Source organism: Gymnoscopelus microlampas, assembly GCF_963454915.1.
Source record: "Gymnoscopelus microlampas genome assembly, chromosome: 7".
Lineage (NCBI taxonomy): Eukaryota > Metazoa > Chordata > Actinopteri > Myctophiformes > Myctophidae > Gymnoscopelus > Gymnoscopelus microlampas.
The window spans coordinates 16,606,176-16,632,481 of record NC_139944.1 but is presented as its reverse complement, the minus strand read 5'-3'; the positions used below and the strand labels follow the sequence as shown (position 1 = coordinate 16,632,481).

Below are 26,306 nucleotides of genomic sequence, written 5' to 3'. Positions count from 1 at the left end.
GTAAAAATCTACCGTGAAATTGCTGGTGCAGCCTATGATGTCAGTAGTAGTACTGTCATCATAGACTGGCCTGGACTCCCATTTGTCATGGTACTGACTCAGTACTATGACAATGCTTGTCGATCTGTTTTTTTTTGTTTCCGAATGTTCACCCCCAGAATAGGGACGCTAGTGTTTAGGTGTTAGATGAATGATGAACTAGTAGGGGGTAATTGGATATTTAATAAACACATCTTATTATTAGTGGGAACTGAATTTGGGAGTTCCTCCAACGGTTTGCTCACTTTGCAGTTGGATTTTGTGCCATCAGCCCCCAGATTTTTTCACTCAGTTTCATGACGCCTGTGTCCAATTAAATCAGAGCTAAAATGGTTCAAGTTTTGCTGCTTACTTTGTAGATGGGTGATTTCTATCAGTATGCTGTAGTTGTAGTTGCCAGTCACCTGCACCCCACACCAGTACAACCCCTTGTCCTTCCAATGCAGTTTACTGATCCTAACATTCAGGACATCATTTACACTTAATAGAGAGATCCCCTCCTGTTCAGTTATGCGTGTACAATTCTCTACATGGTCTCCTTGACAGATGTACTGGGTGCCGTTCTTAAAGCCATCTGGATAATGGCAGGTAATGGTGGTTTCTTTTCCTGTCTGGGCAATTTGATTGGATTTGATTGGTGTTGGGCAGGTTTTGTCCTCTGTGAATGAAAAAAGGGGAGATCATTTAATTTACAATGTTGCTTATTTCATATCCAACCCAATCTGTGTGAACATGACAGCAACTGGATGTAAAACAAATGTTAATGTAATCAGTTATTCAGTGCCATTCTGTTATCATTGATCAGTAAGATTCTAGTTTAGATTATTCTAGTAATAGTTTAGATCAATGTTTCCCATATGTGGGTCGCAGTCCAATTTTTATGGGTTGTGAGTGAATAGGTACCCCTTTAGTTTTTTGTTTCCTACAGTTTGTTTTTAATCATTATCATCATTATTTCAAAAGATTTTCAAAAAAATAAAAATGAAAGTTAAAAACAAACTCAAACTGTTTTTTTCTTTTAAGAATCCCATTAAAAAATGCATTAATTACAGGGAAAGAAAATACTTTTAAGAAGCAGTGAAAATAGCAGATCTACACAAAGTAGTGAAAATAGCAGATCTACAAGCTTCATGTAGATCGGCTATTTTCACTAGTTTGGGTCCCGGGGAGAATTTCTCTTTTTTTAGATGATGAATTTAATGTCGCTTACCATCATCTATGACCACCTCCACAAGTACTTTTGTTGTGTTGGGACGACACTCGTAGGTCCAACTGTCTTTCTGAAGAGTTCTGATGGCCACCATGAGATGTTTGTTTTTTTTGTCGTGAAAAAATGAGAATCTGTCATTATGCTCCCACAAATTACTTTTTGTACTATTTAACAAAAAATCACAGCAGTGCTTCAGTGTCTTTCGTCTGCAGAGTTGTACTTCCTCTATTTCCTTCTCTCCTTGGGGGTATTTGCATGTGAAAATGACAACAGGACATCCGTTCACCTTGAAGGAAACGCCACAGCCTGCCAATTAGGATAAGAGAAATATGGTTTAAGATTAAGAAATATAGTTACATATTTCTAAGATTAGGGTTGTTAATGTCTAAACCAGTGATACAACAGCTGGGTTTAAGTCCTGCTTAATTTAGACCTTTGGCCGATTCTAAAAACGCCTTCTAAATAAAACGTTTTCTGGAAAACTTCAAATATTTATTAAAAAAATGCAAGAGAATTATGTTGCTATATACTGTACATTGCAACAACAACCCCAAAATGGTCCCCATCTTGAAAGGTATAGTTACAAATAGGGGTTCCCGCCCTAAATGGGTTAAGACCTGTTTGCATGCCATCCCTCTTAAAGTGACATGCAACACTCACACTCACTCACTCCCCAAAAGGCATATTGTGACAGTATACTGTATTTGTTCCACATCACCCCTGAGCCATTTATTTATTTTCAACTAAAAACATCCATCATTAAGACTATCGTCTTTATTCAGTACATAGAACCTATGGTGTATTATGTACCTATGAATGTCATATTATCAACACTACTACGATATCTATTTAAAAAAATATGTTTAATTAAAGCTGATTCTAAAGTAAATATGCCAGTAACGAATACACAAAATTACAATAAAATACTTTTCATTTTCATTATCATTATACACTTTCATCTGCTAATTAGAATTCATTACAATTTTGAGAATTGTATCATTCTTGTGCTTCTATGATATCCTATTATTCCAACAGCCTGGTTTTGGTGGAGTAAAGTGACACATTTCTTCATTAGGCCTAAACAAATGCAAATCAAAAAAAAAATATCTGTGACTTTGGATTGATTTAACAATCAAATGCAAGTACCCAGTTTTTCTTTCCATAATGGATGAGTAGTGTTTAGTGAAATACAATTCTTAGTAAAGTGAGAGTATATTTACCTGTCATTGTGTACAGAGTGATGAACAGCAGTAGTCTCATGTTGGCAGACTGCTGTTAGACTGTGTTCCACTGCTTTGCTCTATAGCTGTTGTATCAGTGTCCTTCTCTGTGCTTCTACCTTCTGCTGCTTCCTCATCTTCTCTTTTACATCATTTAAACCCAACCCTTTCAGAGGCGTCGTTTCAGAAACAAAATGGAGGGTGGAAAAATGAAAAACAACGAATTAAGAGTTGACACAAAATAAGGTGTAATTGTCAGTCCCTAGAAGGTAGACACTCCGTGAATGCAGGTTATTGTCAGATGCTCCCTAGATCAGAAGTAGCTTCAGGTGAAGTGGGCTCTTTAAATCCAGTTTTCCCGCCTCTGCGAGACTCACAGGTGTTTGATACATTATTTGTAAGTAAAACGGCGAAATAAACAACTTGAAACAAAATGGAAGTTTGAGGAGAGTTGTCAGGGAGTAAAAAACTGTAAACACACTCACGCACGCGCGCAAAAGTGAAATGGCATACAAATCAGGTCTATATTGCATGTATACACATATGTGTATAGATACAGGTATTTGGCCTAACTTATTAATGATCTGGCCAACATTCAGTTATCCTTGATTGACTGTTTATTTCAGCCCCAACACCAGTTCAGTCAAAATGTCCCAACCGGGATTCGAACCCATGACCCTGCATTCACTTCTTAGGAGGGCAGTATGAATCAGTCCATGAATCAATTCTACACTACAGGTCACACAATGGACAATTGATATGCATCTAGGCTCATTCCTATGTTAATTCACCTAGTGTGAGTTGGGAGCCTTTGTAAACTTTGTTGAGGTGTGAATTTAAAGTTGTTTTAAATCTATGCATGTGCCTGCGCGTGCTCCTGGTCAAATAGGTTCCTGCACGGCGTGCAAGGCCGTCCCATGAGCAATGCAACCCTGGACGCTCGACAAAGCCGGATGCACCACGTGGATTTGAACCTCTGCTGCGGGTCTCTCCAAGAGTAAATTGACATGAGGGCTAGAGAAGGTCACAGTAGAATGTTATACTTTTAATATTTTCATCATTTGAATTGTTTCACATCACATATACAAGAGACACAAATTAAATGAAGCAAGTGTAAGAATCAAGATGCATCATATGGGATTTTAGATAAATATTTAGCAATCAAATCAAGTACCTAATTTTGCATTCTAAAATGGATGAGTACTGTTTAGTGAATGTGATTTTTCTTTTTCTTGTAAAGTGAGAGTAGGTATTTACCTGTCATTGTGTACAGAGTGATGAACAGCAGCAGTCTCATGTTGGCAGACTGCTATTAGACTGTGTTCCACTGCTTTGCTCCAGCTGTTGTGTCACTGTCTCTGTGCTTCTTTACCTATCTGCTTCTATATCTGCTTTAGATATTTAAACCCAACCCTTTCTTTCTTCCTCCCACCCTCCCTCACTCTTTTCTTTCTTTGCCACTTTCTGCATTTGATTCTCTAAGGGGCACATCCAATAAATAAGAGATGTTTAAGAAAATGTATAAACTTTTGAGAGATACAGTAGGTAGAAAAATATGATTTTGCCATCTATTCACAAATGTAATTTTCACCATCATGTAGGCCTATATATTTGTTAAATTGCAGATTTGTTCATTTTTAAAATCACAATGTACAAAATTAAGCGAACAAAAAAACAATAACAGACAACACAAAAATATCGGACTCAGATGAATGTTGAATAATTGACTATATGTATTTAAAGCAGAGGTAGACCTCTGTAAAATGGAGAGATAAATACCAAGGTGCAATTTGGAGGAGAAAAAAAAAGATTTTTCATTCCAAAATGTGATAGGGTGAATGTATATTTAATATAATGTTGTAATATCAAAGTTTGAATACCAGTCAACTGTGTGTCCAATTAAATTATGTTCTGTTCCAATTAAAAAAAGACACCGTGTAAATCAATGTTTAAGTTTGTTTTATCACATAATGTCTTGTGCTGTATGGGCTACATGCAGTATATTTCCCAAACAATTAAAGAAAAGCTGTTTTCAAGTAGCTGTACTGTAGGTGAGTAAAGAAAGCAAGCAAGCAAGCAAGCAAGTAAGTAAGTAAGTAAGTAAGTAAGTAAGTAAGTAAGTAAGTAAGTAAGTAAGTAACTAACTAACTAACTATGTGTTTTTTAGGTAGCTGTATTTTAGATTTTATCTTTTCTTGGAAAACTAAAATAAAATGTGGATTCATCCTGCACTTGAAGTGTATATACATTTTCTCGGTCTAATCACATAATTGTATTGAATTTTCATGTCCCACCCGAAAGTCTGCAAGTTGCCATCTGTACACAGGATGAGAGCTATCAGTGGTTTGCATAAAGATACAGAGACAAGGATTTTCTCTGGCCACCAGGCAGCAGCACTGTGCACCAAGTGTTACTTCAATCTCAGTTTCTCAATTTTGGCTTCCAACTACTGTAGGTGTTTCTCCTTTAGGTTTAACCTTAGATCTTGTTTCCCCCTCACACATGTATAGCGTATTTGAGTACTTAGAAAAGTGCTATATAAATTCCAGATATTATTATTATATGGTTTAGGCCTACTATTGTATATTCTGCATTGCCTTATAATTGAATGGACAGATTTTCATGAACCTTTGTTGGAATGATCAGCCTGTCCTGGGGGTATACTACTACTACTAGGAAATTAGGAATATTTTACCCCCTTCTCCTTCAACGCTTTTGCATTCATAATACATTTATTTGAAGTTTTACTGATTGAACTTGTAGGTCATACACGCATCAGATTCACCAACCACCCACCTCTGACAAACATGCAAAATTAGAGCAGTGGTTCTCAAACTTTTTTCATATCAAGGACCTCCAAAATTAATTTGTATTTTGGCCCCCACCTGAAAAGATTACGTGCGGATTAAAGTGTCAGGGACCCGGATGTAATTCGACCCATGAGCAGTAACTCAACATCAAAGTAGGGGCAGAAGGAGGACAGTTTAACGACGACTTTACTTAAACATAATGAAAACAAACATAGGTGCACCTCACAGACACAGGGCAAATTACTTTACAACAGGGAAACCATGGGGGAAACACGGGGACTCGAAAGAAAGCCAAACCATGACGCTATATTGATCCAGCATTAAAGACGCACTGCAGTGACATTTTCGGTCATTTTATTTTGAAGGTTCAGTCTGAAACGCCGGCTCAACCGACTCTAAACCAATCAGAAGGTCCCATCCCTTCAGGCTATGGGACGTTGGATCTCAATCAGATCAGTCGTGCGTAACACGGCTAGTGTTTGTTTACAAGAAGTGAGAGAGAGACGGCCAGTGAAGCACGTTTGCTACTACCTGGCTAACCTATAATGTTTTCAGATACATATTTTAGTGTGCAGATGAAGTTTAAAATGAGTAATACACTCATCTTCAATGAGATTCAAAACGGAGTATCTCTGTAATTAAAATCAGCTGTGTTTGAAGAACGTAATCAAGATTCATTTATTTTCATGAAGGCTGCGTTATGTCATCACGCAGCACGTTTTCGTTTACAGGAAGTAATTAAGATTGGCTTTTTAGGGACTTTGGATATAAAAATACACAAAAATGTTTTTTTTTCATTTTTTTTTTGCATCTATTGTTAGGTATGCCCATATGATGACCACGGATATGCTCTAAAAGTGTGAAAAACATATTTTTCATTTCACTACACCTTTAAGAGCTGTCACAGTCTTAAATAGTCTCTGATTACGCACGGCTGCCATCCGCAGGTGAGTCCACTCTAGGCAATCAGAGTCCAAAAAGGAGAGGGGAGGGGCTGGGGGCAGGCACAGGTCTGACAATAAGAGAAGATTGGTGTTGTTAAAAAAATCACAAACTATTCCATTTAATTTTATTTGACACATTTTCAAGATTTATTTCCCCCCACAAATAGCCACTCTACAAGCTTATTTAAATTTAGATTTACAAGCTCACAACACATCACGTTGTGAGCTTGTAGATTGGCTATTTTTGAGTATTTAAAGTAGCCAAAATGTTCCCCCGTCGGCTGGGGACCCCCAGGCTGGAATCCCCCCAAGGACCCATGGGTCCCCAGATACCACTTAGAACCACTTAGGTGGAAAGACTGCTGACGCGAGGTTAGAACCACTGATGTAACGTTTCAATAAAAAAGGTTCTGCTGCCACCTAGTGGGAACTGGGGTGAGTACAGTTACGGCCGAGACCAACAAGCCTTGTTTGCTTTGCCATCTTCAGTCTGACACGGCTGCATGATCATCATGCCATGATGCACATGTGATGTGACTTTCTTGAAGGGTTATGTCAGCGATGCAGCAGTTACTGGAGATAGGAGGCTATAAACAGTCATATTCTGAAGATTTAAATGTTTGGAGTGTGTGTGTGTGTGTGTGTGTGTGTGTGTGTGTGTGTGTGTGTGTGTGTGTGTGTGTGTGTGTGTGTGTGTGCGCGCGTGTGTGCGCATGCGTGCGATGTGCCGTCTGTTAGTCGTGGCAGAGTGGTAAATATTGAAAGGTACTGGGGCTTAGCCTGGAAACCAGACGAATATGCCAGTGTAAAAAACAAAACAAAAAACAAGATTAATAGTCTGGCCATGCCAGGCTAACTGGGGCCTCCCTGTGCAGGATCCTGCCGACTATGTATGATGACATGTCTTTACTGAACAGACGTGTCGCTAGGTCTCTACTAGGTCGGGGGCTTAGCCCCGCAGGCAACGGGCACTGTGCCCCTCCTCCCGCGCGCGCGCGATTTTTTTCGCGGATTTCGCGGATTAGGGTGCTTTCCCCCCCGTTTTTTGTTACTTTATTTCGGTTTTAGGGTTAGGGGTAGGGTTAGGTTAGGGTGATTTTTTTTTTATTGGTGGCTTTGGACAAAACATTGGTGGCTAACCACCGAAGCCCACCCCTAACGACGCCACTGTTACTGAAGGTGTATTTATCAAGCCATATTCAATTTACTGCATGCATAATCTTCTTGAAGAATATTTGAAAGTACACTGTGGTGTGTTGCAATCTCATTCTCGGATCAATTAGATTACGTTCAAGACTGCTGAGTGTGTGACCAGAGCATTTTCCAACCATTTAAAAAAACATCTTTAATCCAAACTGCTCACAAGCATGACAATTCAGAAACCCGCGTGGAAACGTGGGTGACCCGGAAGGGCTCGTCATGGATTTGAACCCATGGCCTCTTGCACCCTAAGCGATAATCATACCCTGGCCTAGACCAATAAGCCCTGTTTTCCCTGGTGTCTTTACTCTGACAAAGCTGCACTCATGGCTTTCTTAAAGATGTCAGAGATGCTGCAGGTAATGGAGATAGGAGGGTCAGTTTAACCCATCAGTCACATACTGAAGATTACAATGTTGCTTGGGGTGTGGGTGCCTTTACCAAAACCTGCTGATCCGGTGTGCCTAAAGGGCAGAGAGGAAGTCGTGGCCGCGTGGTTAAGGTGAACGCAGTCTGTCTATGGTGCATCATTTTCAATGACTGCTAGTCGTTGCTGAGGTTGTGCATGTTCTTCTTCCAGACCACATTTAAAGGCAAAAGTTATGGACTTAGTGGAGCAACTGGAAAAGTCAACCAGCTATGTAGAAGTTTTTACCAAGTTTACTGACAGAAGGCTGAGAGACAGCGGGATCCGAAATCGACGTTTGGCGCTAGCTGGGAAGGCTACTTGATGTACTTCTTTCAAAGTCGACATGAACTGAGAAGAGGGAGAGTGATGTGCAGAGACACCGGAAGGGCTCGTCCGGGATTTGATCCTAGTGTTACTAAATGCTATTACTAATCATAATAGAGAGTACTTTGTTGATGGTCCTCTGTAGGGCTGTGGTTGAATGAATATCTGTCAACTAACTAACATAAAACCAACTTTACAGCGGCTCCATTGACTGGCAATGAATCATGTTCAGTGACTGACTAGGATGTGTATCGTATGTTGTGTTGTGGTTGTTGTTGAAGGTATTGAGTTGTGACAGGGTACAGTATACGTGCATAGGTCAATTCCTTTTCTTTCTTTCCTTCTTTCTTTCTTTCAGATATTCAAAGCTTATGGTGTTCCTCCGAACTTACTCCAGACCGTAGGAGCCATGTACACAGGTACCAGAGCCAAGGTGATGACTCCAATGACAACAAACTAATGTTATCCTATCACCTATAACACCCTCCCGGCCATCCACCTTTAATGACAAAGGGTGACAACGCACTGAAATAAATAATTGACTTTAAATACCTTTTTTGGGGGGGAATACTTTATTAGTCAGTATTCAGGAATGTAAACAGCACAAGGAACAGTCAGACGTTTAGGCTAAAAGGATAACACAAAAAAGTCCTGGGGACTTGTTTCCATTGTGGTCCTATTTAGGCTCATGGGTCAACGTGACAGAGCAAAACCTTTAAAGTGAGGAAAGTGCTTCCATGGAGGGCTCTGAATGGCATGTCCATTATCAAGCGCAGCATCTTTTCAGCGACTATAGAGTCTGTTCTCATACGGCTGTGAATGTTGGGCCCTAAAGCCTGCCCTACAGAAGTCCCTGGATTGGTGCTACACCAGTATGCTGTGTGCACCACTAAACCTCAACCGGGGTGAGCATGTTATCAACAAGCGTATGGTGGGCTAGCACGGTTTGAATGAGAAGTCTTCAAGTGGGCAGGAGAATGAGGCTAATCACTGCCATCGAGCTCTCAGCCAGCAAACTAGTGCTATGGGAGTCAACACACGGGCATCGGTCACTGGAGTGTAGAGAAAGATGCAGAGAAGGAAAGTACTGATGGTGAGCAAGCCAGATGTATGGAGGATGGAGATGACTGGAGACTCCGCTGGAGGGCTCACCCGAGGACGATCTAGAGAGAGGGAGCTTTACAATGAGTACAGCCCATGAGTTCCAAAGTTTGACCCTGGCCAAGAAGAAGACATCTCAAGGTAGGAACCTGATTTTGTTTTCTTTGCTGCGGCTGTTGTTGCTGATGATTGTGTTGTATGCTGTGTGATTCAGGCTGGCTGTTGCTCTATTGTTGTCATATTGTGTTGTGTTGTGTACTAATGTTATTCATGTGGGACGCTGGGACCTAATGACTGGGTGGCAATGTAACAGGTTCAGTGACTGTTTCAAGCTCTGGAATTAAGGGCTGATGTGAATCTACAGTGTGTCTGTTGTGTTGTGGCTGTTGTTGAAGGTACTAGTGAGTCGTGACAGTGACAGATACATGCACATACTAGGCTGTGGTTGTTGTGTTGTTGTTGTTATTGTTGAAGGTTGTGAGTTATGACAGGGTACATGCACATGCTAGGCTGTGTTTGTTGAAAAAGAAAGGGGGTTGATGTTGTGGCTTGCTTTTGAAGGTTGTGAGTTGTGACAGGGTGGCTGTATTGGTTCGTTATTAATGGCTTGGTGGCAACACCTCTGTCTATTCCTCAAGGCCATTATTCCTCTTTAATTTCTTTCATTCTTTCAATCTGACCTCCTACCTCACTTTGCAGGGTTTAGAGTATGAAAAAAGTATGAGCACATAGGCTGAGTACCGTAATTAGCTTGGTCATCAATATCGACATATTATAAACTTACAAGTATTTCCCACTCACTTGAATCTCTTGTCCCCATTAGATTCAGTCCTTTGTTGTGATTGAGAGCTGCAGCTGATCTCCTGATGTAAATGATGTACAGGAAAAAGGTTGTTATTGTTGGGGTGGTCAATGTTCTAAAGGTATATTTTGTTCGCCAATGAAGTAGCCTAGAAATGATTAGCCTTTTTAGTCAGACAACAACATTGGTTTGAACACATTTTATTTTATTATACAAAATAAAACCGCATACTGTACTGCTTACACTTGACAGGACAGCTTTTCTTCCACATAGACAATATATATATATATATATATATATACTGTATATATATATATATATATATATATATATATATAAATATATATATATATATATATACAGTATATAAAACTCTACGTCTCTACTCTCTAACGCATCTTCTAAAAACAATGAAAGAAAAGATTAACCATACACTATATGTACCTCACTACTCTCTTCATAAAGTGCATCTTTTAAGACCAAAAGAGAAACATTATCTTCAATGTAACATACATAATGAGGCGGCATTTTATTAGATTCATACAAAACAAAAAAATAACCTGGAATGTCACGTGATACAAAAGCGCAAGACACAGAGAAATAACTTGTTTCAGAACACATAAAGCTTAATTACTACTCCATCACACAATGATACACACAGCCATTGAATTGCAAATGAATTATAAACTGTATGTGTTAATTATGTCAGTGGATGTTCCTTTTTTTGTCTCTTAAAACGTAAAAACATGAGTAATCAATATAACGACACCTCGTTGACTTAATCATGCGAGAGAAAAAAAACATTATGTCTTATTACCACACATTTTCATGCTTGTACGCATGCATGCAAGCATGCACGCATGCGTACAAGCAAACGCGATCCAGTTCTATCACAATCTGAAAAGAACAATTCCTAGCCTGTAACAGTAATAGTAGCGATGACTGGATATATTTGAAATGTGTAGACACTTGGAAAAACGAACACATTACAGTATCAATATTTGTTTTATCACATTCCTGTTTCATGCAGTGCATTCGTGTGTATGTGTACTTGATGCTTCTTTATTGTCATCAGGGGATGCAACATTTCTATCTGTGTGACTGCATGCCTGTCTGATTCAGTAATTTGTCCAATAAAACCTACACAGTGGTGAAAGCAACATGAAAGGCTGTATGTGTAAAATCAATGAAAGTTGGTGATTCAGGCATTGTTACTTCACTTTCAAACCCTGCACAATGTTTAGTCTACTCATCATCACTTATTCTTTTCCCACGCTTGAAGAATAATTGACCGGCATAATGTCCAAACTGTCCGGCTTTTTCCTCCTTAGAAAGGAAACATAACTGTCCTTAAACATTCCAATGGTTTTGTTCCACATTCAGTGCAGAAAGGCAGGAGACAGGGCATAGAAGAAACAACTGAAAGCACAGTATGCACAACTCATTATGGTTACCATGGTTCGAGTATTGTAAAATTGTTCTCAAATGGGTTTCCTAGGGATCCAATGTTTAGAGAAGGTTGGTTAGGCTATGGGACCACCACACCATCATCCAAAAGGATCCTTAAAGGACAATTTTTAATTAACATGCAGGATTTTACTGTGCAGTAGATCAGAAAGTTGTTAGAAGTCCTGTACCATCATGGCAGAGTATCAGAAGAGAGGCGCGTTGTTCTAAAGTCATAGGTGCCATCATTTCAGTGCTAGAAGCCGTGAGCTTGTGATGTCCTTGATCAAAATGTTTTTTACCCCCATAGCACAGAAATTGGACGAAGGGACTGTGACGTCACCCATTGGTTTCTACAGACCCGTTTTGAACGTTTTTTTTAAATGTCCGCGAGTGCAACCAAAAGCAGAGTGCTATTGGTGTGAAGGGGAGCTTAGGGTGGGTCTTCACTCAGTAGACCCAATCACAAGCCCCGAAAGCATACCCTGCTTTATCATCAAATAAAAAATGAATGGACCATAATTTACAAAAACGCATATAATGCTGTGTGAAAGAAGACTTGAAACTAGCGATTGAAAACAAAATCTTTATGAAAAGGTTTACGAAGTTATTAAAACCAAGTGTAAAGTCGGGTCAAGTTCCCATTGACTTCAGTGGAATGAAAATTGTTCTGCAGCCGGAGGAGAATCAGCGGCAGTTGTTGGATCATTAATGACAACTGCAGCGCTGGCTTCATTTTCAAGATTGAATCCTTTCCGCCTGCCCTATAGTTGTGGAGGTCAGGCAAAAACAAAGGTGTTGTGTGGCATGTCGCAACACTTATGTTGTGTGACATGTAGTGACAGTATCCACCGTACCAGTGGACTGTGGATGGAAGTCACAAGATTGTACAATCATGTAGGCTGATTAGGACACTTCCTTGAAGACCATACCATCAGCAGTGTACCATAGGGGTGCCTTTGGAACTTGTATGAATCGTCAGGGCTGTACCATCCCAGAATAAATGTTTTTTAATGTTGTGTTTGGGAACTCTTCCAGGGGGCACGCTGTGGTGTGCACAGGGTAGAAGGGTGGTTTTCAGAAGTCGTACGGCCGTAGCATCATGGCCGTTGAGCGCAGGGAGTAACTGGGACCTCGGAAGTGATGCCACTTGATGCCATTGAGCTTCCTTATGTTGTGGCCCACGGTGTAGTAGATGCCATTCAGGTTGGAGAGACCGCAGGCGTCGAACCACCAACCTGAAGGAGAGATGACACAGAGAGAGAGAAGTGGGGAGAGAGGAAGAGGATGATAAAATGGAGGGAGGAATACAGTAAGGTTATGTGTTGGAAAGACTTTTCAAAGTTCTAATGATGAAGCCATCTGAAATCCAACAAGGCAATCTAGAGTTGTACACGTGGCTCATTGCCTTTCATTTAAGGGGTCTGGTAGTCAGGGCCGAATTGGCGTGGTGCCCTGGGCTATGACCAGGTTCGGTACCCCCCGGGACAGATTTTGTTAGCTAAATAGTTTTGCCTCATCAACAAGTAGGAAAGTGGTGCTGCCGATGCATTTACGCACAATGTAGTGCTATTTTGGCAGCCCACGGACAGCACTTTGACGCCGTTACTTGCAATAGTCCGGTCTTTCTTTCTTTTTGGCTAGGTGTTTGGTGCCCTGGTCTGCAGCCCCTAAAGCCCGTAGCCGGGCCTGCTGGTAGTGTGTTTGAGCCCAAGTTTGATTTGGTGTTTTCAGCACAAATGTACAGACAGTACAGTACCATAATACACATACTGACAGACAAACAGGTAGCCTCTTTCCAATAGGTTTGCATGACTTTAACTAACTACTCAATAGATGCCAGATAGAAACCATGTATATTCATATTTCTTTAGTTTAGAAATCATCAATGCTATTGGTCTGTCTGTGAGTTTTACAAATATTTAACAAATTAATAGTGTTAACACGCTGGTGACTAAATCTCCTGAATCCAATTTCAGAGAGAGAGAGAGAGAGAGAGAGAGAGAGAGAGAGAGAGAGAGAGAGAGAGAGAGAGAGAGAGAGAGAGAGAGAGAGAGAGAGAGAGAGAGAGAGAGAGAGAGAGAGAGAGAGAGAGAGAGAGAGAGAGAGGCTATTCAATAATAGCCGATCTTCAAGCTCACAATGCGACGGAATGCGACTCTGAGAATGCACAAAAGTAAGGTTACATTTGTGCATTCAAAGAGTTACAAGTGGATAAATTAACTGAGGATTTTATGTACTCTGGCCCAGATCACTGCAAGTCTGTGAATGTTTTGTATGAAAACGAAGGAGATGGGAACAGTAATTAAAGTGAAATGAACACTTCTGACAGACAGTCACACCACACTGTGTTCTTGTATTTCCATACCGTAGCACAGCAGACCACACTGCTCCAACATCCCCTGTGTCTCTCCCTGCGCGTCCCTTTGAGTTTAAAGGACTATTATGAGCGGGATCATTTTCTTACAGAGGTTCAAGTTTGACCACAGAAATTACATTTAACAGCTATCCAAATCACCTGGAAGAAGAGCTATAAAGCTGATTATGTTGACATTGACAGTGTAGTCAGGACATGGGTGTTTCACTTTTTATGGACTGACCACTTCAGAACAGCACAGTGCAGAACAGAGTGGTGGCGTGCAATGCAGTTCAATAAAGTACAGTACAGTACAGTACAGTACAGTACAGTACAGTACAGTACAGTACAGTACAGTACAGTACAGTACAGTGTTTACCTCCAGTGAGCATTAGAGCACATTTGCAGTGGTCACAGTTGTCATTGTCTTGGTCTCTGGTGCTGAAGCCAGTGCCAAGGGCAGCCAGACTGCTCTGCTTCCCTGCTGTTCCACTGTAGCCTCGCAGATACAACCTGGACACCGCAGCAAAGGGAGAACATTGTCATCTTTCACATTGGATTTGTCTGTTTTACAAGCCAACACTTATATCTGTGTGTGTGTGTAACCATGTATATCGTTGCTGTCGGGTGGAAACCTTGTCAAAAACTGTTACTTTTCAGGAAATGGAAAAAAAGCAACCTGTGTTCCAATTTGACCATTGTAGTTATTATTTAGTCACAAGTTGTTGTCTTGTCTTGTTATAACTTTTCATTGTTTCAGGATTTATAATATACTGTAGGCACACGTAACCACTTTCACTTTAAAAATAGCAGATCTACAATCGCATGTCTACAATCAACATGTCGCATCGCGATGCGTTCCGAACTGTAGATTAGCTATTTACTTCTACTTCACCTGATTCGGATGCTATCAATGCATAGAATGGGAGATTATCACGTTCTATCAGACCATTGAATGGGCGAAGTAGGCGACCTACTGTCTACCCCGCGATTTATCAGACCATTCATTGGGCGTAATCAGGAGCTACTGACCTACCGACGGAGATGACTTAAATAGTTTACTTTCGGTTTTGGTTTTGGTTGTTTTGGTTTCGGACCATGACGGAGGCGCGCAGTCTCAGGCGAGCTGGAGCCCCGTGACGGGCCACCGAAGGAGCTAAGGCGACTGAGTTGCCGTCCGGAGCGGTGCGACGCTCGCCTGTGCCTACTCAGCGCCGTTCGAGTTATGTACCGATATGGACAGAATCGTAAATATTGTTGTGGGGACTGCTCCGCCTCCATCGGTAGGTCAGTAGCTCCTGATTACGCCCAATGAATGGTCTGACAAATCGCGGGGTAGACAGTAGCTCGCCTACTTCGCCCATTCAATGGTCTGATAAAACGTGATAATCTCCCATTCAATGCATTGATAGCATTCGAAGCCGGTGTCTACTTTTGCGTGACAAAGTCGGGCATTCATTTACGAAAAAAAAAAAAAACATGAAAAGTTGAAAGAGATTTCTGCCCGACAGCACGGTGATTTCTGCCCGACAGCACGGTGGCGGCTGATCCTCCGGACCAACCATTGAGGCGGTCGACTAAACATTCCTCACTAGCAACTACCTCCTGAGAGAAGAAGTTTAACCCTCATAGTTCAAGATGGCAGTTGAGCTACAGAGTGCAATTTTAAGTACTGTAAAATCCAGAGTACAAATGTAACTGACCCATTTGGTTACATTCAGAGTAAAATTAATACTGAGGATTGTAATACTGTACAAATTCTTCTGCTGTTGTGATTTGTGTAATTATCTGGACATGACACAGCACATTTTGTACAGTACATTAATGTGTTTATGCTTTCTAGTGTGTGTTTCTTTATAGAAAGGCATGTTTAATCTCAGTGGAGCTATACCTACTGTATCAATCAACAATGAAACCACTAGATAATACACAAGTATGAACCAGAAGTAATCTTTTTTTTTTTAATTTGGTGTGTGTGTGAATGCGTGTGTGTTTGTGTGTCTGGGGCTAATCTAGGGCAAATCCCTTAACCGATCAGTGCCAAGTTTCTTGCAAGCGGTTCCAAGTAGGCTACATGTTTTAAAACTTTAATGCAGCCAATGGTGTTCGGGTTAGGCGAACACCTTGCCCAAATGTGGCGATAACCAACGTCACAGGACTGACCACATGATGTCTGAAATCTACATGGCAGAAACCTTGTATCCCTGTATTTCATCTTTTTGTGTTTTTTTCTTAAATTAATCGTCATACAGTATCACACAAAAGTAGCAAACATAGCAGAACTACAAGCTCAGCTTGTAGATATTGTTTGTGTGTGTGTGGTTTATAAATATTGAACCAATGAAAAGTAAAGTATTAACATGTAGCTTGTAACTAAATAATAATAACTACAACCATGGATGTAGTTGTGGATCCATTGGGAGTTATTTTTTTCCATTTCCTGAAAAGGTTTTGGACATACAGTACAAGGTTTCTGCCCGACAGCAACGATATGCATATCCCATCTAAATAGCCCTTCAAACGTTTATCAATGACAGTACCGGTACTGCTGTCTCTCGCTGGCCAGGCTGAAGCGGTCGTAGTGGGAGTGGGCGTTGTTTCCCTCCCAGTCTCTCAGCTCCACCCGCAGAGAATACTGGCCCTGGAGGCTCAGCTGGTACAGCAGCTCATTACCCAGCCAGTGTTCACCGGACGCATCCCCAAAACCCTGCAGGGACGGAGGGAGGGTATTATTGTTCTGAATTTCTCATTTGTTTTTATTTAGTTTTGACTTGACATGTTTTCAATTTCAGTTAGTTTTAATCATTTTTGTAAGCGAGTTTGCTACTTTTGTTTAGTTTTTATTGATTGAAAAAGCTTGTTTTATTTTAGTTTTTATTAGTTTTAGAACCTTAAGTGTTGTGAGAGAAAAGAGGAAAGACAGACAGACAGACAGACAGACAGACAGACAGACAGACAGAGTTATGGACAAAGGGACACAGAGAGAGGGACAAAGAAACACAGAGAGAGGACATAAGAGACCGGAGATGCCCACCATCTTGTATTCCATCCAGGACCTCTGGAAGTCCACGCTGCCATTGACTCGTCGTTGGAACACCGTCCATCCACCCCCAGCTGTCTCCATGTCACAGTACACCTTCACATTATAGGACACACGCTTACTGTATAGACGGCAGACTTAGAACACATTAATACATAATAATAATCAGGGGCGCCGATTTGTGTACGCACTCGCGGGTGCGCAACGCACGCGCGATGTGCGCTCGTGCATGCGCGGCCGGTCCGCGTGCGCGAGTAAATTTGCGGTTATTTCCCGGGTTTGTTACCTTTTTAGTTTTTTTTGTTACTTTAATGCGGTTAATTTGGTTAATTTGGTACCAAAAATGTTCTCCATGAAGTGAAGATGTCAGTGTTTTTTTCTTTTTCTTTTTCTGTGATGAGTTTGTGCAGAGTTTGTGCACCCGCAGTATCGGCGCCCTTGATAATAATAATAATTCTATTAATAATAATTATATAAATATGTTACCCCGCAATTTCACAGATAACAACATTTGAGTTTTGGACTATGACTGTTCCTTTTTAGCCGAACCACATTGGTGACATTTTCGGCATGTCTCAAAGGGAAGTTTGATTATATCCTTCTATAAATGGAAATGTGTATCTGTCCTTCACGCATCTCCAGAGTCGCCCGACCAATCGACCCCATATCTCGAGAATATTGATAATTCCACAAATACCCGTAATATGGAGTACCCTGATATCATGGCGTCATAGACTGCCCTGGACTCCATATTTGGGCATTGCTGACATGGAACTCCATAAATGGGCATAAAAGGGACACAGACAGATCCAGATATCTCCATATATGGGCATAATAAGGGACATAGATCAAAGAGGCTTGCGTTTCCAGCTGTCGCCAATCCCAATCGGTCTAGTTAAGCCTGGAGATCGAGGCTAAGTTCTGGTTAATTGGGGACGTTTCTTTTGTTATGGCCTCCACAGGGGTTTAGAATGTGAGGAATTCATCAAGGGAAGATTATGTCAAACTAAATCAGGGTAAGTGGTCAAGGAATTGTGCTTTAAATAACATTATTATCATCTATGTACAAATGAACATGTATGTAGATGGTGTACAATACCTGTATGGGCTCTGTCATGTTTCCTATGTAGATGTGGTACAGACCACTGAGGGAGTGTCCTGCCTTGTACGCCTCAGCACAGTCCCTCCACCTCTGACCCCCAACCGGAGGCCCTACACACACACACACACACACACACACACACACACACACACACACACACACACACACACACACACACACACACACACACACACACACACGCACAACACAGGAATATTAGCAATACATTTGTGGTTTTATGCATACTATGTGTGTTTATCTGCATGCGTGTGTGCATGCATGCGTGTCTGTCTGTCTGTCTGTCTGTCTGTCTGTCTGTCTGTGTGTGTGTGTGTGTGTGTGTGTGTGTGTGTGTGTGTGTGTGTGTCTGTCTGTGTACACGTGTGTGTGTGTGTGTGTGTGTGTGTGTGTGTGTGTGTGTGCGTGTGTGTGTGTGTGTGTGTGTGTGTGCGTGCATACGTTCGTGCGCCCATGTGCGTGCATGCGTGTGTGCGCGCGTGTGTGTGTTGTGTTCACATCATTACCTGTTGTGCTAGACACCATAGTAATCAGAGTGCGAACAGACTCCATGAGCTGAGCCTGTTGTCTCTGCAGTGCTGTGTTGTTACTGCTGGCTGCTCTCAACTGTCTCTCCAAAGACTCAATGGCCACCATCTGAGTCCTCACAAGAGTCTAAACACAAAGCACCGCCATTAGTTACCCTTTAAATTACACCATTTACTAATATATTGGCAAGTAGATTTAGCATTTACTCTTATATCACCAATCACCATAATAGTTGCTGAAACTCTATCTGTATCTCCATTTTTCTATGTTTTGTCCCATTACTTAACAGCAGTTACTGTAGGTAAAAAGAGCATGTTTCTCTCTCTGACTAAACGGGTTATACACAGAACATCCAGGGACATGACATTGCTGAGCATGACTGGTGTCATCAATGTGTTCTTTAGTACCTGGAGTCTTGTCTTCTCCTCTCTCATGTCCTCTAGCTCTCCTCTCTGTTGAGACTCCAACATCTGAACCTTACTCTCAAGATTACTGTGAGAGAGAGAGAGAGAGAGAGAGAGAGAGAGAGAGAGAGAGAGAGAGAGAGAGAGAGAGAGAGAGAGAGAGAGAGAGAGAGAGAGAGAGAGAGAGAGAGAGAGAGAGAGAGAGAGAGAGAGAGAGAGAGAGAGAGAGAGAGAGAGAGAGAGAGAGAGAGAGAGAGAGAGAGAGAGAGAGAGAGAGAGAGAGAGAGAGAATCAAACATAGATGGAAGAAAGAAGGGGTGACATTAAAATTTAAATAACCATTTAAGCAGCGCTTTTGCATTCTTCTTGTTCTTGGGATATGAGAAAAAGTTAATGGTCACTTTAGGGCACACAGATAATTATGTACATTATGTCTATAGAGTCAGTTTCAAACTGACTGTTTGTTTAGTTGGTACTATAGGGGGAGGCTTCCAAGCAAAAATGTTCATGTAAGAGATTGGTGTAAACTTCAGATGCAGTAAAAAAAAAAAAAAAAAAGCCCAGTTACCGCTTTTCATGACAGTACAGATATCAGGCTATATACTGTAGATTGTATCTGTAGCTGAAACATCCCAAAACACTGAATTAACAGAGAGGACTTTGTTTTGGTCTGGTGTGCAAAACTGCTAGCCTGGTAAACCATCCCGGTCGCAGAATTCACATTGCAGAATACACATGCTAATGTGAATTCCGCGACCGGGATGGTTTAAAGGCTACAAAACTGCCTAATGGACAGCACTATTTACAATGTACAATTTACGAACAACATTGTGCAAACTGCAATGTGCAGGACATGCATGGATTGACAGGAAGTGCCATACAGTAGAGTAGTGGTTCTTCTCAAAGTGGGGTCTGGGACCCCCAGGGGTCCTTGAGGGGGTCCCCAGCTAAATGATTGATAGTTAAGAACCAAAATGGACCCTCACCGTTTTGTAACTCAGCGTGTACAAAATCTTTTCAGATTGATTGATTGAATACTTTATTAATAGTTTGCAAAAACTACAGATGTACAGTTATAAAATAATGCTAAAAGGATAACACAAAAAGCTCTGAGGGCTTGTTTCTATTGTGGACCTATGTATTCAATTCATCAAGACATAAAGGCATACAATACTATACAAGGAATACTATACAATACTAGGAGCACAAAAAATATATATATACAGAAAAACTGTGCGGGGTAATTGCTTTTGGCAAGCTAGAAGACTAGCTGCAAATGTGGGTCCATGGCCAAATACATATCAATTTGGGGGTCCACATGAAAAAGTTTGAGAACCACAGGCCTACACTGCCTACACCCGATCTGCTTACTAAACTGAACTAAATAAAGAACAACTGCAACGCTGAGAAGGACTGCCCGCTTTCCTTTTACAATAATTAACAAAACAAAGATTAACAGCCTGGTCTTTATTCCTGCCTGTACAGACAGACATTGGCCTTGGTTATCTCCATAGCTGAATTAAACACAGCAACTGAAAATAGACATTGAGCCTATGGTTGAATCAACAAGCAGGGAGCCAAACAAATGAAACCTGATCAGAACATGAGAGGAGTCTTCAGAAGAACACAAGAGACAGTGAAGCTGGCTCTGAATGAAGACTATAATGGAACAGAGGAGTGCAGTAGTGGTGCTTGAAGATAGAATCACATTGGCTGCTTCTCAATGCCAAGAACGCAATGAATGGACTTGCGTCTTTAGGAAGAATAATACATGCAATATATACTATAGCGCGTTTCTAAATACTCAGAGTCGCTTTACAAAACAAAACAAATAAAAACAACTTCATTAGTAAAATAATTAGTTAAAAATAGTAAAAAACTGAGTAAAACTAAAGTTTAAACTTTAAACATTTTAAAGGTAAAAGGGGCAGTTGAATTAGGTAGGGAATACGAGTCTGAAAAGGTGGGTTTTGAGTGTGGTTTTAACGTGGCGAGGGTGGGGGCACTGAATGTACTCTTTCAAGTTTATGAGACCAGAGAAGACATCTTTCTAGTTTGACCGACTTGCACTTGAGGTCACTTGAGGTCACATGATGATCATACTGCAGTGGCTCTCAAACATTTTCATGTCAACGAACCCCAAGTTATTATGTACAGTATTTGGCCGTGGACCCCCATCTGAAAAGATTTTGTGACAGGGACCCCCATACAAGATTTTTTGAAAATGGCAGATCTACAAGCTCACAATGTGTCAGAATGCGTCAAAGAGTAGTGGTTCTCAAAGTGGTGTCAAACCAAACATTTATTATGTAAAATGTGCCTAACTGGAATATTATGTTGCTTTTACACCAGCCTTGTGTGTGTGCATGTGTGTGCGTGTGTGTGTGTGTGTGTGTGTGTGCGTGCGTGCGTGTGTGTGTGTGCGTGCGGTTATTTACTCCAGTCAGAAACACAGTATCGGCTCCTGGTTGCGATCACTTCAACATGGTGAACTCTATATGAACAAGGAAACATAAATTGAGTCTCTGTTCCCAGGGAGCTGTTTTCATAATGCAGAGTTATGGGGAGTCAATGACGCTTATGGTGCTGTGGTTTAGAAAGGAAGGACTTTTGAGTGTGTGTGTGCGTGTGTGTGTGTGTGTGTGTGTGTGTGTGTGTGTGTGTGTGTGTGTGTGTGTGTGTGTGTGTGTGTGTGTGTGTGTGTGTGTGTGTGTGTGTGTGTGTGTGTGTGTGTGTGTGTGTGTGTGTGTGTGTGTGTGTGCGTGTGTGTGGAGTATACACAGTATAGATGTGTACAATATGAATGTCCTTGTACTGTATGACACACATTACTTATGCACATGTCTAACTAAACCACAGCTTCCCTACAATAAAACATCCACTGTTAAGTCCTCTTCTCTGGGAGGAATCAGAGCTAAGATCAGAATGTCTCCATTTCAGTTTTGGCCTAAAACACTAATAAGAGTGACATATATCTCCTACTGTGTTTCTCCATAGCCTGGTTGCTCTGTCTCTGTGGAGACAGGTGTGGTACATGCTCTAAAAAACAACATTGTTGTTGGCTGGGCCTGGAATGCCATAGTTACTTTTTTTGTAGTAAGTTTTTAGGTAGACCTATTATTGTGTTAACAACAGCAGAAGTCTTCCATGTTTTTCAGCCCAATGACCCCTTAGCTGAGAGAAAGAATAAGCGGGGACCCCCTTTACACTACTATATGCAATTGTTGCATATTAAACCTTTTCTTAGATTGCATAGATAGTTTGTTTACACATGATCTTTTCTATTAATATGCTGATTCATGTTTATGTGTATTTTCAGACATTTAACCACTTAAACCCTCAATACTTAGTAAACTTTGATTTTGTAATTGGTCTGCTCTTTTTCCCCTCTACAGTCTACACAACATCTCTTAGAACAAAATAGCCGTTCTACAAGTTCACAACAAGCTTGTAGAACAGCTATTTTATGCTAATGTTCCCCCCAGAATAGTGATGCTAGGGTTCAAATTGTTCATGTAAACATTTTTTTAAAAGTTCCTCGCACAAAACGATTTGGCCCTGTAGTGCTAACTGAGTGACCCTCTAGAGGTCCTGGACCGCCTGTTGAGGACCCATGAACTACAGTATTATAGGGCTTCTCCACGGCACCATGCAACAGTTCTAAGGACGGTAATAACTGGTCCAATTGCATTTCTATTTGTGCATGGTTTGACAGCATGGAACCGTTTCAACCATGCACATCTTTGAGCTTTCTGCATGGTTTCCTAACTGTGCTCAACACCTCCAAACATGTCTGTGGGCGGGATTATTATATTGGTATTCAATGATTGGTACTAATAATTTGAGTCGCTCAAAATGACTCTTCCAAATGTAGGTATATTACAACTTGTATTAATAAGAGAATTTACTACTGCCAATTTTACTCTCTGACAGTTGAAGTAAGGGATGTGGGTAGCAGTGGTTTCAGATCTTCTGGACACTTGGGAATGGGCGTCTTGAAAGGAACAATTGTTGTCGCTACTGTTCTGCGATGGCTTAGAACTTAGTTCTGCGATTATGGGCGATTAAGGGCATAGTTCTTCACACCAATGATTTTAAGGGCTTTTCCTGAATGAAATCTAACTGCCCAAGAGAAGTCAGTGAGACATCCATCCATGCAGGCAGGAGTACTCCATGTCATGATGCTCCTGACTTTGGTTTTGTACAGTAGATGGTGGCTGTGCCTTTAGCATCAAGTTAGTTGGCCAGCTTCTGCAATGCTCCTAGATGTTGACCAGCGCGTTTGCGTTATGTTAGACAGATGGCTGGTCCACTTGAGTTTTCTGTCAATGCATTCTGTCTCAGAACTTCCATCTGCTCACTGAGCTTGATTTTAGTGCTCCCAAAGAGGAGATCTGGACAAGATGGATTCCTCTTTCTGGACAGGATCATTGGCTGCCGCTTACACTTGCTGGGCTGGAAGGTGACCTTCCAAGCATCAGCCCACTTTCAGATGTTTTCCAGGAGATATTAGACTTTAAGGTCATCAGGCTGAGGCTGTGAGCCACTCTGCTACACCAGACCTGGTCTCAACAATACACACTTTCACCACCTTTGTCAAGAATGTTGCTCCACGTCCACACAAAACTGTGAGGAGGATGGCTGTGCTGTGATTTCTTCTGAATATTATTTATTGGATTTTTCGGTCATGGTGGACGAGATGGTAGTTGTTTATGAACAACTAGAGTTTCGGGGGGCTACGCCCCCCTCAACCCCAGCCGCGCACGGGGCCCAGTGGGCCGGGGACCCCCCTGGAACATGGCGGTTAAATTGCTGGAGTAAAACTGTGGAAAAGTTAAAAAAAAAAAAAAAAAAAAATGGAAAAAATATATTTTTGATGTTTGAGGGGGACCCCCGCGGACCCCCTGCTGGTCTACGGACCCCCTGTGGAGTGTTGGGACGCGCGGGGACCCCCCTGGAACATGGCGGAGCCCTTTGGTGTTTTTTTTTTTTTCATGAAGGTGGTTGCTTGTTTCTGGCGCTTGTTTTTAGAGGACCTGGCAACCTGAACTTGGCAACCCGAGTTGTTTGTTTTTGTGTTTGGGATGAACATGGCACGTGAAGGACGGACATAGTGTGATCGAGACATGAGTGAAGTGAAAGTAACGGCCTGGGTGGAACAAAGGAGGTACGTAAGAAGGGGGGGGGGGGGTTGAAGCAAAGGAGCTGCGTGTGTGTTGGTGTGGAGGAGATGGGCAGAGTGCAATGGCAGCGCAAGCCAGCGCATGCTGGCGGTGGCGTTACACCAGAAATGGTGCCTGGAGAAAATGGTGACCAAAAATTTTTTTGGGAAAAAAAGGAAAAAGCCCCCGCACCGGCTGCCTGCTGTTGTGCTGATGAGGTCGTGCGCACGGTAAACGGTACGAAGCTGCCTCCCCTTCCGTTTTGTCCGACATTTGGTGAGTAGAATTAATTATGTTGCGCGGTGGAAAAGGTGTAGTGATCAGTGAGATGTCCCCTACGCGAGGCGTAAATTCAGTGCGGGCGCCGTCGCGAGTCAGTTGGCGACATGTGGTCTGGCGGTGCGTTGTTTATTCGATAACAGAGCTGTGGGGTGTCGCACCCAGGGTGCGGAAGTTGCTCGCCATTTATATAGTTAGATGGATTCCATCACTTTACTGATGGCAGTGAGCAGGGATATGGGACAGTACTTAGATGGATCAGATGTTTAGTCCATATTATGGACTGGAACCACTCTAGTAGTTTTACATTGTTCTGGGAACATGCCACAAAAGAAAATGAGTTAATGAGTTGGAAGAGACGGCTGAGGGGACAGGCCAGGGCACTTGAAATGAGGTTGCACAAATACAATAGGCAATCTACACTTCTCTGCAGAGATTTGGCTGAAGATCTTGGCCTTTTCACTAGCTGTGATGCAAAACTGTGGGGTTTGAACTTGCAGTATAATTAATAGAATTTAATCGTTTTTTTTACAAAGCTGTGATATTTTTGATTGTCACAGGACACATTCCATCCAGTAATAAATCAATCAATACATAAATAAATAAAAGAAGAGTGTACTTTGTGGCATGGGTAGCTCAAAAAAGTTACTTTAGGAGTGACAAGACAAACTAATTTGTACCTGTATACTGTACACTGAAACATGTTCAGGAAAGTGAGAGTATTTCTGTAGAAGCTATGTTGCCTTTTTAGATGACAAATCATAACATCTAAGTTAGATACATTTCATTTTTAATCCTGAAGGGATAGGATCAATGCTGAAGTTATGAACTGAGGTTTTATGGATTGAAGGAAACACAGAAATGTATGATGGCTCTTTAGAGGTATATAGTATATGCTCCACGATAGTGAAAATACATCTGCATTTTGAGTCATGGTACTGTAGGTAGGACAGTTCACAAATACTTCATTTATAAGCAATAAACAGACTTTACCACAACACGCAGTGAAACAAGGACAAGAGGACAAACAGATGTTATGAAATAGTCTCACTCTACTTGAGAGGTCAAAGCAATTTCTTTAATGGGTCTTTGAGGAGAATCAAGAATTTACGAAGTAGACTTAGGCTACTGCTCTTGGGGGCCAATCATCCACTCTGGCGCATTATCTGGTTCACTAATGACAAATGCATCTGTCCTGAGTTCCTGAGTTTGTCATTGAGAAACACGCCAGAGATACATCTACAGAGAGCTGTTAGTGTATATAGACTGAAAGTGCACACACACACGCACGCACACACACACACACACACACACACACACACACACACACACACACACACACACACACACACACACACACACACACACACACACACACACACACACACACACACACACACACACACACACACACACACACACACACACACACACACACACACACACACACACACACACACACACACACACACACACACACCAGTTCTTTCACAATCAGAAAAGAGTAACTCCTGGCCTTTACTGTAACAGTTATAGTATCAGTGTCTGGATATTAACGCATGATCAGAACCATGTTGACATACATCACACAGCCGCATGCAAACAAGCACGCACACGTGCACGCACACACACACACGCGCGTGCACATGTGCAACGATAAGCATGCTCATAATTTTCCTCAATTAGACTGTCTTCACACCCAGCACTGCAATCCCTTGGGGCACCAGCAATATAGATGCCAAATGTGAAGACAACTGGTTGGACGGTTCACCAGATATGCAAAGGACACACATGCACGCACGCACTCTCGCACTTACACACGTGCACACACATGCTTGTGTACGTGCACAGTCATTTCCATTTATGTAAAATAAATTGATACATTGTGTGCGCTTGTGTGTGTGTCCTTTTC

General features: G+C 41.6%; 1 protein-coding gene and 1 long non-coding RNA gene across 2 annotated transcripts in view; both read right to left on the bottom strand.

Annotated features, from left to right (window-relative positions):
* Positions 1-446: 446 nt before the first annotated feature.
* LOC311049346 lies at positions 447-3,826 on the bottom strand. The gene is made up of 3 exons (XR_014601190.1): positions 3,727-3,826; positions 1,250-1,555; positions 447-697 (listed from the first exon to the last, which is right to left on the bottom strand). It is a non-coding gene; the product is annotated as an uncharacterized lncRNA (long non-coding RNA).
* Positions 3,827-12,293: 8,467 nt separating this feature from the next.
* The window catches only part of angpt4 (angiopoietin 4), a 78,947-nt gene continuing 64,934 nt past the window's right edge, over positions 12,294-26,306 (bottom strand). The window contains exons 4-10 of the mRNA XM_084062895.1: positions 18,957-19,041; positions 18,528-18,675; positions 18,001-18,113; positions 16,896-16,997; positions 16,402-16,568; positions 14,241-14,374; positions 12,294-12,743 (exon numbers count right to left, since the gene is read on the bottom strand). Of these exons, the coding sequence (XP_083919021.1) occupies positions 12,583-12,743; positions 14,241-14,374; positions 16,402-16,568; positions 16,896-16,997; positions 18,001-18,113; positions 18,528-18,675; positions 18,957-19,041 (910 nt within the window). The 3' untranslated portion in view covers positions 12,294-12,582. The remainder of the gene's footprint in view (positions 12,744-14,240; positions 14,375-16,401; positions 16,569-16,895; positions 16,998-18,000; positions 18,114-18,527; positions 18,676-18,956; positions 19,042-26,306) is intronic.